This window comes from Lycorma delicatula, chromosome 9, assembly GCF_047948215.1.
Source record: "Lycorma delicatula isolate Av1 chromosome 9, ASM4794821v1, whole genome shotgun sequence".
Classification (NCBI taxonomy): Eukaryota; Metazoa; Arthropoda; class Insecta; order Hemiptera; family Fulgoridae; genus Lycorma; species Lycorma delicatula.
This window is the reverse complement of record NC_134463.1, coordinates 38,147,823-38,166,977: the sequence shown is the minus strand read 5'-3', so window position 1 is coordinate 38,166,977 and position 19,155 is coordinate 38,147,823. Positions and strand designations below refer to the sequence as shown.

The 19,155-nt window shown below is 28.8% G+C and overlaps 1 protein-coding gene across 3 annotated transcripts in view; it reads right to left on the bottom strand.

Annotated features, from left to right (window-relative positions):
- The window catches only part of Top3alpha (topoisomerase 3-alpha), a 65,453-nt gene continuing 46,298 nt past the window's right edge, over positions 1–19,155 (bottom strand). For 2 of the 3 annotated variants that reach the window (XM_075374993.1, XM_075374994.1), the window contains exons 15-21: positions 16,505–16,643; positions 14,422–14,496; positions 11,912–12,022; positions 10,278–10,323; positions 7,540–7,721; positions 5,493–5,552; positions 1–213 (exon numbers count right to left, since the gene is read on the bottom strand). In XM_075374993.1, the coding sequence (XP_075231108.1) occupies positions 182–213; positions 5,493–5,552; positions 7,540–7,721; positions 10,278–10,323; positions 11,912–12,022; positions 14,422–14,496; positions 16,505–16,643 (645 nt within the window). In that variant the 3' untranslated portion in view covers positions 1–181. The remainder of the gene's footprint in view (positions 214–5,492; positions 5,553–7,539; positions 7,722–10,277; positions 10,324–11,911; positions 12,023–14,421; positions 14,497–16,504; positions 16,644–19,155) is intronic. The other variant, XM_075374995.1, reaches the window with a different exon arrangement.

The following is a 19,155-nucleotide window of genomic DNA, read 5'->3' as shown; positions in this document are numbered from 1 at the left end:
TAATATATAAAAAAGATTTAATTATATAAATTATTTATAAATAATTTACAGAAAATACAAATAATTCGCCATAACAGTTGTGCACATTTTTACAGAAAAGTTTACAAATTAGTACTATATAATACTTACAATGAATATTATTGTTTAGTATAATGGTGTCAGTCAACTGCAATATTCATTATCAAGCATTTGGGCAATTTCTTCTCGTATGTCCTGTAAAAGTAAGAATGAGTTTTTAAGAAATAATCAATCATATAAACTTCAAAAAAAAAATCTATATATGCCATATATATGTTATAAATATAAATATATATATATATATATATATATATATATATATGCAGAGTGTCCCATATAAAACGCAACCCAACCTTATATTGGTAGGTATTGAAATAATAAAAAGGCATGTGTAAATGTAAATGTAATTTTTATTATTACCATCCATTACCTTAACTTTAGAGTAAATGTTGGAAGTGGCCGCCATCTTCTTGAATACAAGCTTCAATTCTTTTTACAGCGTTTCTTGCAACTTTTTTCAAAGTTTGTGGCTGGATATTTAATACATCTTGTTCAATATTGACTTTCAATTGTTCAAGTGTTCGTGGTTTGATGCTGTAGGCTTTTTCTTTGAGTTAACCCCGTAGAAAAATATCCGCCGCAGTCAAATCTGGAGATCTTGGTGGCCACAAGCTTCGACCGATAACACGATCACCAAAGAATTCCTGAATGAAATCAGAAGTTGAACCTGCGTAGTGCGATGTCGCACCGTCATGTTGTAGTCAGCAGTGCTGTCTTCCTCTTCCAAGAGTGCAATGAACTGAAATAAAATATCCTGATATCGTTCTGCATTAATGGTGTACTCGAAAAAAATAGGACCGATTATTTTCTTCCGCGATATCGCGCACCACACGCCCAACTTCTGCGGGTGTAATTGTTTTTCGTGATAAACGTGGGGATTTTCAGCACTCCGAATTCTACTGTTTTGGCTGTTTACGTAGCCATCCAAATGAAACCGTGCTTCATCTGTAAAAAATAACGAATCCATAACATTAATTCCCTCACGCAGAAATCGACGGAACCGTTGACAATATTGTAGCCGTTTTTCTTTGTCGGGCTCAAGAAGTTGATGAACCGTTTGAATGCGATAAGGTCGTAATTGTAATTGTTTGGTCGCCTGATGAACAGTTGATTTAGACAAATTAATTTCAGCAGACAAACGTCTGATCGATTTATTTGGCGAGGCGAGTAATTGGTCTTTAATTTCAGTGACTGTACCTGTATTCAACACTGACGCAGATCTTTTGTGTTCCTTGTTATTAACAGAACCAGTATCTCTAAATTTTGCAACTAACCTTAATACTGATGTTTTGTTAGGAGCTGATTTATCTGGGTATTTATGGCGAAACAAATCTTGCACTGCAACCACTGCCACTGATTTCGTACTGAAGTACGACTCAACAATGAAAACACGTTCATCTAGCGAAAACACCATCTTGTCTCTAGCAATACACTGAACGTTATGATTGCATTGTTGTTACTATCGGTAGTGTTCTACTGCGTCGCTGCGATGTTGGACAAGTCCATTTCAGTAACGAGTAAGGGTAAGCTTGACTTAACGAGTAACGAGTAAGCTTGACTTTTGAAATTTCATGGATGAGTGATTGATGGGTTGCGTTTTATATGGGACACCCTGTATATACAGTTTTATAAAGCATATATCATTTTTTTTTTAAACTGCATATATAATATATGCCATTTTAAAAACTATAAAGATAAAGAAAAAATTAAGTAAATTTTACTCTTTTATTTTTAAGTATTTTTTATTAAAATATTTTAGTTTTATTTAATTCAAATAAATTTTTTTTTCTCTATAGTTTACTATAGAAAATATGCAGTCCCTGAGAATACACTAAGCGTTTTATATATTTTTTTAATTAAATTTTTATTTTTACTATTGTCATAAAAGGCAGTTAATTAATAAATTCAAAGCAAAAAATAAAGTGAAAATTTTTCTGTTTTTATGAAAGTAAGAAAAATAACTTGTGGTTAAATTAAATTTTATGGCAAATATAAAGACTAGCGTTAATGGTAGACTTTATAGGGAGTATAATTAAAGAAAAAATCTGCAAAATGTTTTTCAATAAGTAAAAATAAAAAAAGAACTACAAAAAACTTTATACTTCTCATATTTGGGGAAAAAATTTTTTAAGTAATTTCATTAAGCTAAAAAAGCAGTATAGAAAAATTACAAAAATGCACAACCATCAACAAAAATTAACATATATTTCTAGAATATATTTTTAAATTGACAAATTTACAAACAAAAAGATCTTCAAAAAGATTTCATATGAATATTAAGATTCATGTACAACTTACATAATTTGTGGTAATTGTTGTTGCACAACAGCATTGTAACATAAGAACATAATTACATCACCTGCAGTCCACGTGTTAACTAAGTGAATTAAATCTTTTTTACATTATTGATAACTAGTATAGATCTTCATTTTCAAATGCACATATTACTAGTACAGATATTAATTTTCAAATGTACATAATAACCTGTCACATAATGTTCATCTGTTTCTCAAAATTATTTTCATGAATTAATATTGAATATTTAACAAAGTAGAACAAAAAACTTTAAAAAATAATACAATAAAAGTAACAGAAGAAAAAAGCACTGTTTTTAGAAAGAATAAAATCATGTTTTTATAGCACAATATGAATTAAATAAATAACTGGGATAAACATAACCACAATAAACACTAACAAAAAAGAAATCTGGAAAAACATTTAAAAAAATGATTAATAAAATACTTATTTTAAACAATGGATTTTAATAGTATTGGAATGCCCTAACATTGCACACTCGAACTAGAACAATATAAAATCCAAAATCAAACCGAAGCAAATCACTTGGATTTCCACAGACTAGTAAATTAAAAATAATAACCAACCTAATAGACCAACACAAAATTCTCATCATGGAACTGCAGGGATTAAGAAGCACTGATCAGGATGCCATGGAATCTCAAGGATATAGGCTCTACAAAGGTATACCTGGAAAGAGAGTGATGAAAAGTGTCCTACAGTTTGAAACAAGCTTTTTAGTCAGTCTCAAAATAATAAACTCCATACAAGAATTCAAGTCATAATCCCTAAGAATTGGTACAACATTCACCCTAAAAGCCTTTAATACAATATACGCCATAATAAATGCCCACACCTCCACTAATAAAAACAATCTCTTAAAGACCGTAAAGAAACAGAAACGTTCTGGGACCTACTCGATTTATATGTAGTAAAAATTAAAATTAAATTCACTCCCCCAAAGGAAGCACAAAAACCAAGTCCATAAAAATTTAACTTCTGTGGTGGAGCAGCTGTTGATAGTTCCATTCCTCGGGGCTCTGGCCGAGAGCGTGTAAATCTGAAAAACCAGAAATATCTTTCCAAAATCTAGTAAAACAAAGAAAAAAAACCATCCAAACCTTACGGAAAATAAATAGACAACACCATACACACTGAAATCTGCAGAAGAAGATTACAACAAAACACAATCGAGAAACTACCACAAAACCTTCAAAAAACAACTCCAAAAATACAAACCCCCAACCCTAATAATGAAGGATCAAAACCATAATCTGACCCGTAACAATAAAAACAACAAGGAAATCCTAACTAAATAATTCAACAAACTCCTAAATTGTGAAGAACCAACAGAACTCCTAAACTTTCGACACTGGAACCCCTAATAACAACACCACCAGAAAACATCTATCCCTCCCCAACAATAAAAGAAATCTACTTAGCATTGAGTGAGATGAAGAGTTACAAAGTAGAGGGAGTAGATCTGACCTTTGTAGAGATCTGGAAACATGCAGGAAGACCAGCAAAAATCACGTCCTTCAACAACTTGTCAACATATGGATCAAAGAAGAACTACCAGAACATGGACGACAGCCCTCATCCACCTGCTACACAAAAAAGAGGACAAAACAGATCCTAACAACTACAGGGGAACCTCACTCTAGACACAACATACAAAATTCTTTCAAGAGTCATCCTCAACAGGAATGATGACAACTTCAACTTCAACTTAACTTTTTACAACTTCAGAAAGAACTAGGAGAATACCAGGTAGGTTTTAGATCCTGGAGGACCAGATCATGAGTCTCAAGTTAATAATGGATTATAACAGAAACATGGTGATAATGTTTATAGACATCAAGAAAGCATACGATTGCATCCATAGAAAATCCCTACTAAAATTCTAAGACGCCTAGGGCTTCAACAACATGATAAAACTGATGTAACAAACACTAAGTCAAAAGTGAAATTCAGAGCCGAACCCGTGGAACCATCTGAGATCAAAATAGGACTACGCCAAGGTGATGCAGTCTCAACACTACCATTCAACTTTGCTCTGGAAATGGTAATGAGGAAATAGCTCAAAAAATGCCTCCCAAAAATAAAAATAGGCCAAAAAATCAAATCAAACTGCCATAGTTTCGCCAATGACTTGGCACTGCTAGCAAACTGTACCGTTGAAGCTAAAACGCAGATATTAGAACTTCAAAACATTGAAAGTAAAACTGGCCTCAAAATATCATTCGAAAAGGCAGAAATTATGCCCCAAAATCCAAGATAATTAAAAGTAAACATTACTGGTAATAAAGTCAAAATAGTAACCCTATTTAAATACCTCAGAGAAACAGTAACAAATAAACTAAATGAAAAAATCTAAATCCAAATAAGAACAAACTAGCTAAAGTACAAAAATTAACTTGGTACACCCACAGTAAAAATGTCTATCCAAAGTGCAAAAATAAGACAATACAATATTTTTAAACCAGAAGCCACATATGCAGCAGAAACACTTCCACCTAAATGAACAAAGACCAGCAGACTCCAGAAAATCAAAAGAATTGGAAGCACGGGCAGTGGTGGATCGTGCCCAACAAAATCATGTACAAAGAGTTAGAACCCATCTATAATACTATATATAAGAGTAGACTAGGATTTCTTTGGACACATCATGAGGATGGAAGTTTCGAGACTTCTGAAACAGCTGGTACAGTACAATCTTGACTTGAAAAACACCTAGACAGGAAGCAGATAAATAAGAGAGGATCTGAAGGAAATTGGCCTTACACCAGAAGACACCTCTGACAAAATTAAACGAAAAATCAAGGATAAAAACACTCGTTTCACACTCATAAGAAAGAAACTTACAACACCCGAAATAGTTCAGAGATCAGAACATATGAAAAAGTACTGAGAGGACCGTAGGCCACAGTCCCTTCAAAAAGACTTTAATAATGGACTGACTAAAATGGTCAATGAAAAAAATAAGTATTTTAAGTCCATAAGATGTATTCTATTTTACTGAAAAAGATAAGCGCCAACTGAAAAAGTTTCAAAATTACTTTTCAGCACATTGCAGAAAAAAGAATGATACATCATAACTGATATTAATGAAATTTCACCTGTTCTATGACAAATTCCACATTTTCTTTGTCCACCTCCAGTACCTTGATTATTGGTTCCTGCAATTAACAATAAAAGAGTTTAATAACACATCTCAACACAATACCTAATTCATTTCATAAAAAGAATGAGCGTTAGTGATTTTCTGTGTTAGAAAAATACTAGAAAAGCTAATAATTATATTATTATACACAGTCAAAATTCTTGAACCAATATGGGATGGTCAAGTGCCTTACGGTATTACACAGTGAGATTTCTTTAGCAACTCTCATCTTTTTATATTTTATGGGGCTTTTAAAATGATTTCATGATAATTTTCTTGGCATAAAGCAGTATGAAGAACATGCATGTCAAATTTATTTTTAAATTAGAGAAAAGTTTTCATCACACTAGCAAAATATTGCAAGATTATGGAACATATACAAATGAACACATACAATATAAATGAGCACATATATACAGTGTTATGATTAGTCTATTTAATTTGTAAGCATAACAACTGCAGATAATGAAAAACCAATTAGCCACCAAAATCAATTGGTGATCAAATTTTAAAGTTCATATTACTAACAGGGAAAATTATCAATGAAGTATGAAACAAGAATTAGTAAAAGCTTGTGGGATTGTGACATAAAATTGAACACGTACCATGTTGTGGCACAGCATACACAGAGAAAAAATATAAAATCCCAGTTGTTGGTAGAGAACTTCTGGGCAATCAAATAATGCTAAAAACTTTATCAAGAAGACTATCATAAAAGGAAATAAGAAAGGAGGTATAGCTACGAAGTATAAAGTAAAACACAATTATGCTTGCAATTAAAAAAAATAAAATTCGACAAAATCACTCTATGTTAACTTTTTTTTTGATTGGAAGAGTGTTGCTACAGACAGAAGTTTGACTCACTAGGTCAAACAAAAAAAATCTTTTTTAAAATAATGTACAACTTAAGAGATACAATAATAAAGAAATTGCCAGATATGTGGGCTACCAACTCATTGGTGTTGCAGCATTACAATTCATGAGCACTGCAATGTTTCTAATCAATGATTTTTAGTGAAATGTGCAATGGCTGTTTTACCTCAACCATCCCTTACTTCCTAAACATGGTTTCTGAGGATCTTCTTTACAAAAAAAAAAAAAAAAAAATTGACCTTAAAATAGCACCCACCCTTTTCAAAAAAATTAAAGATATAATAAAAATCCAGCAAACAGGATCTTTTTCATTCTTCCAAAAACAGAATTCAAGGAAGCTTTCATACTGTAAAAATCTCTGAGTATGGTGCACAAGCAGTACAGAATAATTTAGATCAGACAAATCAATATAACATTTAAATTATCAGATCAGATTTAAAAAAAAAAATGTTCTTTATGGACAGCCATCAACATAATACACAATCTAATTAACATTTGAGTATTGATGTTGGAATAGGTTCAGATTACGTATTTAATATCAGACAAGACCCAATTCTGATGTAGATGTCATGTGCAAGATATAAATGTACACTCATTCAACTGTTTATTAATAATAAAGCATTTAGTTGGTTCCAAAAAATAACAGATCAAAAGCATTAAATAGGAATTTACTATCTCTTACACATAAAAACAATATAACAATAACAACTTATTCACTAAATGAAAGCTTGATCTGAAACTTGAAATATTATTTCTCAATAATAATGATCTTTATATACTACAATTTGTCAAGTACATCAGTACATGAACCCTCAATGGCAAGGTTCTGTGATATGTATAAATATATATATATATCTTGCATGTTCAATTTCATGAAAATGAAACAAGTACAGATTTTGAAAATAATGTTAGATTTTATTACTAAAAGTGAGTTCCAGTGTTGTACTAATACACTGCAAAGAAATGTTTTATTAGAATCACAGATGATCAACTTAGATAAAAAAAATTCACATTATAAGTGTCACACTCTCTCCACTATTAACACTAGGAAGAAAATTCATAAATTTAATTATAACTTTTAAATTTAGTACTCTATTACATAAAATAATTATAAACATTGATTTATTTACTGCCTCTATTAGAGCTTCCTCCGGCTCCTCTTCCTCCTTGGTTTTGCCATGAATGGTTATTACCCTGAATATTATTCTGGCCATCACCCCATTGAAAGAAATTACACGATTCATCCCTGCTGTTTTTACCACATTTATAAAATGGACGTCCTTTATTTACAGATTCTTTTTGTACAATTAATCTGAAATAAAAAGAATATTAGAGATCAATCAATCCAATATAAATAATATAATCATACCATGTGCTTTATAAACATATGATATGATTGCAAAACTACACAAATGCACCTTCCACATTTTACAGGGAAAGTATTATTCATCAAATTAAATATATTCATACGTATACAACCATTCACAGTTCAGAAGTAACATATAACATTGCCCATGGTAAGGAGTTACAGTGAAACTTCTAGCAGATGCTAAAAAAATGGATACACTCTACATAATGCTTTTCCTATTTAATCACTTTCCAGTTTTTATAAAAGAAAGCATTTAAAATAGGAAATTTGAATGTGCTCAAGAACCATTTACAGAATAATTTAAAAGAAATTTATGAACTAAATTTGTTACATCGTTTTAAACTTAATCCCTTGAAATTCTCTATGGTTTATTTATTAATTAATCACTTATTACATTTAACTAAAAAATGCATTCAAAGAAGAAATGTAAAGGGGTTTTTTTTTGTCAAGAAGGCAGTCAGTCTACTCCTAAATATTTTAAAAGAAGCTATAATAGACAACTAAGATTTCAAATGTGCAAAACACTATCTGATTAAAATAAGTCTATTCCGTAAGTTGTGTTACTAGGAATTGTTCATGCAAAATTGTGTACAAACAGAAAAATGTATACAGATAAAATAGTGGAATTTTGTTTTTCAGAATAATAATTTTAAAATAAAATGCATTTTAGCAATTTTACAAACAGAATATAGTGTTTACAGAAAACAATTATTTCCTTACACATCTATGAAAAGAGTGAAATTTAATAAACTCTTCTTGAAAACTTTATCTTAAATATTTCTGAAAGTAATCTAAAAAAAAGGTTTATTAAACACAATTTTTCAAAGATTTCCTAATTAAAAACAAATCTCCTAGTTTATAATTGTTTAATTTTGTATAGGTAAAATTCAATAAATAATCTGCCTTCACCAACCTAAAAAAAAAAACAAATAAAAACACTTTATCCTGATAAATGAAATTTAAACAGTGATATGCTTTATATATTTTATTTGCTGGAATTATATGACTAACTCTTACAGAATGCAAAAGATTCTCTTGGTAAAATGCTACTACTCTACCCAATAATGTAATTACCTGGATAAATTTATACCTAAAACCTTCTTCCTAAACATTTAATAAGTTCAGTGGTAAAAGAATCTTTTAGATCTGACCACTGGTTCTTAAGTTATAAGTAAATATCAATAAAAAGAAATATACAATTCTGAATTAATATCTAAACACAAATTATGCATATACGACTATAAATAATACATAAAAATGAATAACATTTTATTTTAACATATATATATATATATATATATATTTACATTTAAAAGTTTAAAAAAGAAATCTTGTTTTTTCCAATCTATATGATTACAAAAGTATGAGTTAGACAATACAAATTGTTTTTCATTCTGTAACTTTTGAATGAAAGATAACAACTTGATATTTAAACCAAACAGTTCTGTATGATGTACTCTTGTACCAGCTGTGTTTATGTGTAAACATAAATCTAATAACTTTATGAAATGATAAGATTAGTGTAACGTTTTGATGTGAAAACAAGCAAAAAGGTTTGCTAAGCGTTACATTACTGCTGGCAATGCCGCAAATGAGTAACTAATGAATGCGTACTGACATCCATAGGACCAACTTAAACCTACTTTTAAAAAGACAATGGATATAGAGTATGTTAGTAAGACGTAAAAAAAAAAAACAATGATTATTTTGAAATCACAACAAATCAAAGAACACAATCATAGCATACTGCTTTAATGTCACCTTGCAAATTAACATCAATCACATGGCAGGTGTCACTACTACTTAATCGTATGTTGAAGAATGCTACCTATGAAAATATGCATCATATTGTCATTAACCAACTTCATAAAATTAATTCTTATCATATAAACACACATTCTATTATTTTTCACCCACAGCTATAGCACTTGTTGAACAGACCTGAGAATATTTAAATCTGTGTAAGAGCAGCATAAAATCACGGCTACTTTTCAGTCACTGTTCCAAGAACATCACTAATGCATAGATACAGACAAAATCTTTAATGGATAATTTTTTTTTTTTAGATAACTAATTCACTATTTAGGTTTAAAAGACGGAAATATGATAAGTTTTATAGATTAATTTTAAGATATAAAAATTTTTGTCATTTATTAACAGTTGATCATGAAAATGTACATATCCTAGTAAAATGTAAGATTGAATGTGTCCTCTAAGAACAAACTATATAAATAGATATAACAACTAGTTTTACACTATACTAATTTTTCTAAAGTCATTAACTGAAAACATTCAGTCAAATAACAAGAAAAAAAAATTCAGGTAAAATGGCGAAAGGTTGTAGTTTGATACAGGGATCCTAATCAACATTTATAGCAGTAAATAACCCACACGCAACAAATAAAAAAAAAGGAAAGAAAGTAATTTAATAGTAATTCAGCAATTCAGAAAAAAAAGGAATTACGATAAATATATCTCAGATAAAAACAGATTAAATACCTTTTTGCAGGTAGGCCACAATTACACTCAACTTCTCTTTCATCATCTGAAAAAAAGTATAAATATAAAACAGACATATAGATTGATACTTTAAAAAAAATTTGATCATACTTAGTCAGCTGACTTTTAAGAACATTTTTTTCTTTAAGGGATGTAAGAGTTCTTATCAAATTTATTCAGATCAGTATAGTGTTTTGTATTCATTTGTTATGTTTAAAATATTTATCAAGAGATGAATCATACAGAAAAAAAATTTAATGCAGATGCTTAGTTCTTTGATCATAAAAATGCTCATTCATAAAATTGCTTTTGTAAAGGGGCAGATTATCAACCAAGTATAGTTGCCACCTAACAGCGAGCTTGAAGTGGCGATGGTTACTACCCAATGTAAGTTGCATGTTTATGCTACTAACAGTGACTAATCATGGCGGGCCAATCTTTCAGAGAACAATAAGTGCTATAGAACAATAAGAACTATAGCAGTGACATGCAGGCTGATCATCCAAGCTTGCAATTATGTGGCGACTACCGTACACTTAATTTTTTAAAGAAAGATTAATATTAAACTGAATCAAAAAAAAAAAATTTCAATGGATCACAAACTGTACAAATTAAATAAATACAAAAAATACATAAATAGATCTACGCTAAATACAGAGAATTAATTGATCAAAGTCACAATAAAATGATCTCATAAGTACAAAATCAATGTTTTCCAAAAAAATGGATTCTTAAACTTTTAAACCAATCTAATTAAATTAAAATTTTGCTAGTAAAAAGTTGAAGTCATAAATACATTAATATTTGGCAACTAAATACATTGGGTATGGCATCATTTCTAGATAAATAGTGATAATAAGTAATTTACAGTTCTGTTTAACAACTGAGATAAAATTGTATAAAAAGTTAAGTATTTTAATTGATTAATTAATAACAGAATTAAAATGACCATATAAAAATGTATCCATATAGAACACATTTTTATCATATTTTTGAGGTGAAAAACTCAGAAGTGGACATTTTTAAATAATGATACTATTTTACTAGTACAGCAACTATTTACCAGTATGCAAAATTATCATAAAAAAGATGTTCACAACTTTAAAATTTGACATATGTATTACAAGTGGAAAGTTTATCCATAGGTATCTTCAGAAGTATTATTGATATTTTATTAAATTCCTTTTTAACAGAAAAACGTGGAAAACAAATTTGAAATATCGACAAAACAGATTTATTTTATAATAATGACTAGACTTTTTTTCTTGTTAAATTATTTTCAAAATTTACATTAATTTTTTAGGAACCACATTAAAAAGATGATTTTTTTTACTTCAAAAATATTAAGAATTATCATTTAAAAATAAATAAAAGTCACAAAATAAAATAAAAAGGAAGGTAAAATAATATAGGATAGTCTGAAAATCACATCAGTAGCACATCATTTTTCTATATTTTTAATTTATACCTTTTAATATTTATAAAACAAAATAAAAATCATGGGGTTTGATATGGTCACTGAAGAAGTGGCAGTGCGAACTACAAAAGTTCTGATGAAAAATAAAAAAAGCATTATAAGGCACTGTCACAATTGTCTTTAGTTTTAATTTAAAGAGCTTGAAAAAACTACTCACCTTCATTAAATTGGTGGGAAATCTGTTGAGTGGATGGTCTATTGGGTAGTGCAACAGGACCTGGTGTTCTACTATTTTGTGATTGCTGCTGATTATTATTATTAAATCTGACTGAAAAATAATCACAAATTTATTATAATTCTAAAATTGAAAATCTTATAACATTAGTAAATAATTAGAAAAAAAAACTTTAGTAAATTTGGCTGCAGATAATAGCCTCTTTTTCTTCAGTACTGGGCCTGAATGGGAAATACCAAACAAGAATAAAGTGGTTAAATGCTGCATATAATAAAATGTATAAAAACTTATAAGTAACAGTTATAGAATAATAAATGTAATAATAGATGAAAATACTAAACATTTAAACTGCACAAAATATTACTTATCAATTAATCAACATTCATAGACATTACTAATAGGTACAATGTTCATTTGATGTCAAGATGCAGAATAATAAAGCAAGATTAAGCATGTAATTGATTCAAGATACATGCCAACAAAGAAAATTATGAATCAGGCCTTCAGTCAACACCAAAATAAGCTTATCTTAATAATCTTTAATAGGATTCGCTTATGATGAACAATTCATTTAGAAAAAAATAATTTTATATTAGTTTTACTTACAGTAATTTTTAGTTATGTTTTATATCTCCAATGCTTACTTTTTAATTTTTTTAACCACAAATTTTTTTCAACTCTTCTTTCCAAGTAATCTGATTAGAAATAAGTAACTTGTTACTACTTTATAATCAAGTTAATTGGATTGACAAAGTTAATATGTTAAAGGTTCTCCAATATACTTGAAAGTTAAGCTGTAAGTTATTTTAATCACTGAACTAAAGAAGTTATACATATAGATTCAATTTATGACAAAAGATGTATGTTACACAGAAAAATGACAAAGAAAATCTACCAGACCCAACATTTTTGGGAGAGAGAGATCATACTTTAACAAGAATAATTTTTAAAAATTGCAACTACCTTACGAGCTGGTAAGATATTTACTACCATTCATTGCTATATGTAATTCTCTTCCATGAGAGAAAAATATATGAAAAATTCTCTAATTTCTACTACATTTACCACTCTTTCACTGAATCATTGTTTTCTTCATAACCTAAATTTTTAACTAGTAGTTTGGCACAGAATGTTCTGGATATCCTGCACATTTTGCAAGAGAAGTGGTTGAAGTATGTGGAAATCCTAGCATTAATAGAATAATTGTATATATTATCTTCATTTATGCGCAGGATATCCTGAACATTCTGTGCCAAACAAGTAGTTGAAACAACCATCTGGTTTTAGAGATTAAGTAAAATTTCTGTAAATGGTTCTTGAGTAAAATCAAACAGTTAAAAAATAATTACTATGAAACTCACTTTTTTCTAATGGTGATTGTCTATAATGAAACAACAAAACAATATCAAGTAATGTAATACTTGAACAAACAACTTTAAGTGAAGGGATTTTCTGTAAATATTAATTTTTATCGCTTGTAATCTTTTAATCTGCAAATTTATGCAATCTGTTAATAAAAGTATTAAAAAAATTAAAGATTTCTTCAGTAAGAACTAATGTACAAAGTATGTATTTTGTACCACATCTGATAGAGAAGCAATTCATGTGAACATAGTGATGTTCACTTGTTCTCATGTATAATAGAAATAGAACAATATACATTGAATACAGTTAAGATGATTGATTTGAGATAATAGTGGGTGAATACACCTAATTATAATGTGTTAGACAGATTCATCAATTAAGAAACAGTACACTACTGTTTCAGTGTATTTCCAGAGTACACTATGCTCGCTGAAACTACATCTATAATGTGTTCATTATTTTATTTCAATTTTATTATTTTAAACTTTTCAATACAACATCTACTAAATTATTAATAGTGGATAAATTTGATTAATAAGCACATGGTGTGACTGATTGTAAAAACAAAATGCATCTACGATGATGCTTCACCATGACTGTATGGATTAGTTAAGATTTTACTTAATTTTTAGATTAAATCTTATTTGATAACTGGTTGACTGATATCATTAATGACTGTTGTCATCGGTAATAGATTGGCTTATAGCATCTATTATTTACCTGACTGATGACTGTAACATCTATCAATATGCTATCACCAGTTAAAAATTCATTTACTGTCAATAGGATATAGGTTATAATGCTCATGTACAATTATAGTTTAGCTATCAGTTTGTGTAATAATTATATGTAAATGACTGTTACCTATACATTTTTGTAAGTTATTATATAATTACATAAAAATTGTATTTTTCTTTTTAATTTAGAGCACATTTCCTTATCTCTAGGATGTATTGTGTGACAGTTCTTGTTCATATGCGCTAATAACTAAATCTCTTGCAGTCTCTCTCTCTCTCTCTGTGTGTATGTGTATGTATATGTGTGTGTGTGTGTGTGTGTGTGTGTGTGTGTGTGTGCACACGCTTGCTCGCACACGCTATATCATAAAAATAATAATCATAACTCACATGTTGGCCTACTATTTTGAGTCTGACTCTGAGAAACAGATGATGTTGACTGAGTAGATCCAGTTCCAGCTGAGCCTAAAAAATAATTTTAAAAAATGTCTAAAATTAAATGTTTAAAAAACTATCACAAATAAAACAAAACTAAGTTATACTGTTTCATAAGCAATCAGTGCTGTAAAATAAGCGAAAGAATCAATAATATGGAAGCTACCATCACTACCTGGTACCTGGGAAATTCTACTAACCAGCAACATTAACCAGAAACCAAAAACATTTACTTCCAGAAACTTCTACTAACCAGAAACATTTCTATAAATTTTTCTACTTTTTCATTTTTTACATTATTTTTATATTTTGTACAATCTTTTTATTTTGTTTTATCAAGTATTATTTGTTCTACTCTTTTAAATATCAGATATTTACAGGAACATGTTATTTTATATTACTACTTATGTTATTTTATATTACTACTTATGTTATTTTATATTACTTTTTATAATAATTTTCAAAGCAAACATAGGAAATCCACGGCCTGCAGGCCAGAGCCAGCCCTCTACTTCTTTTGTTCCAGCCCTAATTTATTTCAGTGAAAATTGTCTGATTTATGGTGGGAGAAACCATGCTATGTTCTGCTAACTCATGTTAAGGTGATGGATATGACCTGCGTAAAACACCATGTTTCCCTTCTACCAAGATCTCTTTCTAACTTTGTTCTGTTTGGTGTCAGTGTTGAGACTGTGTTCTGTTCAGTGATTTTGGCAAAGAAGATAGTTTTGTTTGACAGTTCTGAATACTGCTTATAAATCTGGGACAATGTCAGGGGTCATGTCAAAAAAATAAATAAAAGTAGATACAGAGAATCATCAATTTCAAGACAACTGGACGAAGGATTATTTTATTCTTAATAAAAATTTGCCTGTTTGTTTGCTTGCAACAAACTATCTGCTGGATGTCGCAAGTATAGTATGTCCAGAAAAGAAAAAAGACTTTGAGAATATTAGTTTGTTGAGACATACTGTTGTTGTCCCACATATAGAAATTATGGTTGATGATATATAAAAAGTTTAAATGGGAAGACTGCTAGATTGGAAGCATTCAATGGCTTTGGATGACGGCACAAATGCCCCAGATTCAGCACAACTACCAATATTAATGAATTCCATAAAATGGAATTCATTTATTATTGGAGCTTCAAACAGATTTAGCGCTAAAAATCAAAATTTAACAACATTGATTTGACAAATTTTTATAAATTTTTTTGATAGAAGAAAAATATATAAATTTTTCAAGAAGTATCTTCTTTTTTTTTGGGAACACATATGTTTTTTTCAAGGATGAAATACAATATATAACAAAATCAGACAAGATAATATTGATAGTCAATAATATTGAATTAATAATAACGATTCGGATTACTACTTGAACTGTGCTTTCAGATATTTAGTACTACAAAAAAAATGAGTAAAATTTATCCATTCCCAATACTGGAAAAATTACAACAGATTCTACAATCAATATAAATGAGTCAAATAAATTACAAACATCCACAATAAATGCTTGTAAGAAAAAAAAAGAATGCTGCCTGTGATGCAGAACAATAAAACTAACAATAACAAATTCAAGAATAATGAAAATTGTCACTGCACATATGATTAACAGAGAGGGGTTTCATCCTACGTAATTAAATAAAATATTATTTCAAGAATAAAATATTTCTTAATAAAAAAATGTTTTAATTCTTATTTTTTGATGTTCTTTTATAATATGTATAATATTGCTCATAACAAAAAAGATATTTATATATATTCCAGCTTTTTTCCAATTATTTCCTAATTTTCTGCAGAAAATCAAATCTTAGAAATCAAAACTTCAGTAATGTTATACAAAATTTTTTTATGTATAAATCACTGTTATTTCTAATAAAATTGCGGATACAATATTAAAGTTTTATTCATAACAAAACATATACCATTTAAAATAGATGAAAAGTGATTCAATAGAGATTAAATGTTCACTATAACAATGTTTCAACCCATATTTCCTATATTTGAGTTTTACTGTATATGAATCAAATAATACATACTTCCTATTGGTCGAACATTTAGGAGATCTAGAAAATGTGAATCACATCCATTTACACAGCCAGTATAATTATTTGGGTAATATGGAGCAAGTGCACCAGGACGAAAATTAAATATCAATTGTCTCACTTGTGGTCCACACTGTAAAAAAAGATAATTAAAAAAAAATTTTTAATTATACAAAACAAAAATTAAAACTATAAATCAAAAATGAAACAAAAGAGAAAAATGATAATTTATTTTACATATAGTTGATACATCATTCAACTGAAATAGTCAAAAATCAAAAACATTCCTTTTTTGAAAGGGTTCAGTCTTCTCTAAAAGGTTTCAGACTGAAACCTTCAGGTTTTTTTTTTGAAAAGTTCTGGTATTTTTTAATCAACACCAAAGGTACATTTTTACAAAATCTATTATTTAGGCTTGAAAAAAATTGCTTCAAAAACCAACAATTATGATAATTCCACAACATTTTTAATGACTGATATAACTTTATTATTAATTTCTGTTGAAAATCAATGAAAACTGAAGAGACAATTTGGCACCAAAATTTAAAACCAGGATTATAACTTTTTTATTCAGTTTTGATAACAAAAGACATTTTTCACTGATTTTCTTTAAAATTTAAACAATGCAATATTACCACTCTATGAATACAACTTTCCAATGTCTCTGTCCAGTAATTAAAAATTATTTAACATTTTCTTTTTATTCTATTTTAAAGAGATGATATAGTTTTGATAATATGAAGATACTTAATAATCTAATTTAAAACTAATTAAATATAAACTATTTATAATATGTTCAGAAAAAGGTTAACAACACAGTTGTAAAAAAGGACTTTCCCATCACGCGGCTAAAGCCACGTTCAGTAGTCCTACAACTGCGTGTTGTTTCTAATGGCTTACACATACAACTAACTTAATTTAAAATATTTATAATTTTATTTAAATATATTTTTTCGTTTATTTAATTCAATGATTCTAACTAAAGCAAGCGTGCATACAGTATATTTAATTCACGCGGGTGTAGTGGTAGTAGCAGTGATGGTTGACACTAAATAAACTAATGTAATTTGAAAACTTGCACTGAAAAAATTTCCCTTTATATGGTTAGCAGACTGGTGTAGCCACAAGACTTAAAGCACCAAGTACCAAGTCAACTGGGTGAACAAGTTCAAAACCCAGCCAGACCAAGCTACTTTTTTACACTTTATATATTACTCATTTATTTAACTGTACTGCTCACGTATGTCGTCACAACATAGCAGACATCTACAACAGCATTTTTTGGGGTGGGGGTGAGATTTTACAAAATAATTTTTGCAAATATTGTTTTTTATAATTGTTAAAAAATGTGCCTAAGAAAAATATGACCAAAATTAGGCAAAATCTTGAGATACTGAGGGTGACCTTGCTGTACAGCCGCACCCCCTAGACCTTTTAAATTCAAAATTTAATGGCATCAATGCCCCATATAAATTAGTAATCTGACCAAGTTATGTCAAAATTGGTCCAGTAGTTCTGGAGATATAAGATGATTTAGTGGTCAACAATGAACACACACATGTACATATGAACATTAACATTTGGAAAATTTCCATCTGGTTTTATGGGTTTTGTGTGAGTCAAAGTGTCAAAATCTGGTGAAAACTGCATATGCCCAAATTGGACCAATTACAATACTTTTCCTTCTAGAGCTATAGTGATATCTAGATGGAAAAGTAAAGTAAATAAACAACAGTATCAAGAATGTGTAAGTACTTCTTAAACACCAAACAGCACCTAAACATCACTAAAAATTTAAAGTATGTTTAAGATATAGATGCATTTGCTTCAAACTTTCATCATATTTATTTGGGAGGCTTGTTAATTCCACAAAAGACACTTTTCAATTATTTTTGTTCTAGGCATTTCTTTGGTTTTTGCTATCTTTTCACCAGTACATGCTGAATTAACTAACAAAGTTAGTTGTATCTGTTTGTATACAGTCTTAACAATCTTAATTCGGCTAAAAATTTTGGTTTTTAAAATAATTAAGACTGAAATTGTAGTTAAAAATAAGTTGCTACATAAATTTTATGTTTGATCCATAACAAAAATTTAGATAAACATACATAAGGAAGAAGAATGTTTAAATAAAAAATGAGTTAAGGGGCTAGTATTAAATATAAAATATGTAATAATTACTACTCCCATTTCAAAAATACATGTATAAATGCTTAAGTAAAAAAAAAGCTAAGATTAAAATTATTTCAAACTTAATATTTTAAACAAAATTAATATTATTTCAATATTCTTGTTTTAAAAAAATTTCTAATTAATCAAAAATATTCATTTTTTCGCCTGTTATATCACTGTAAATGATTTAATAATATCATATTAATAGTATTATTTTCACTGTTACCCATTCGCTTATTAACTGTTACCCATTTATGGATGAAATCCATCAGCTGATTTTTTTAATGCACTTCTACTTTCCCAGTTAATACACTAGAAGAACAATATTAAAAGGAAACTATGGTGATCATATCAAAGAGGGGTATCAGATTTTTTGTAAATCTTTACTTTTTAGGGTCCAACTAGTTCATCTATATCAAAAAACATATATATGTACATATGTGTATGTATGCAATACTTCTGGCCTTATATCT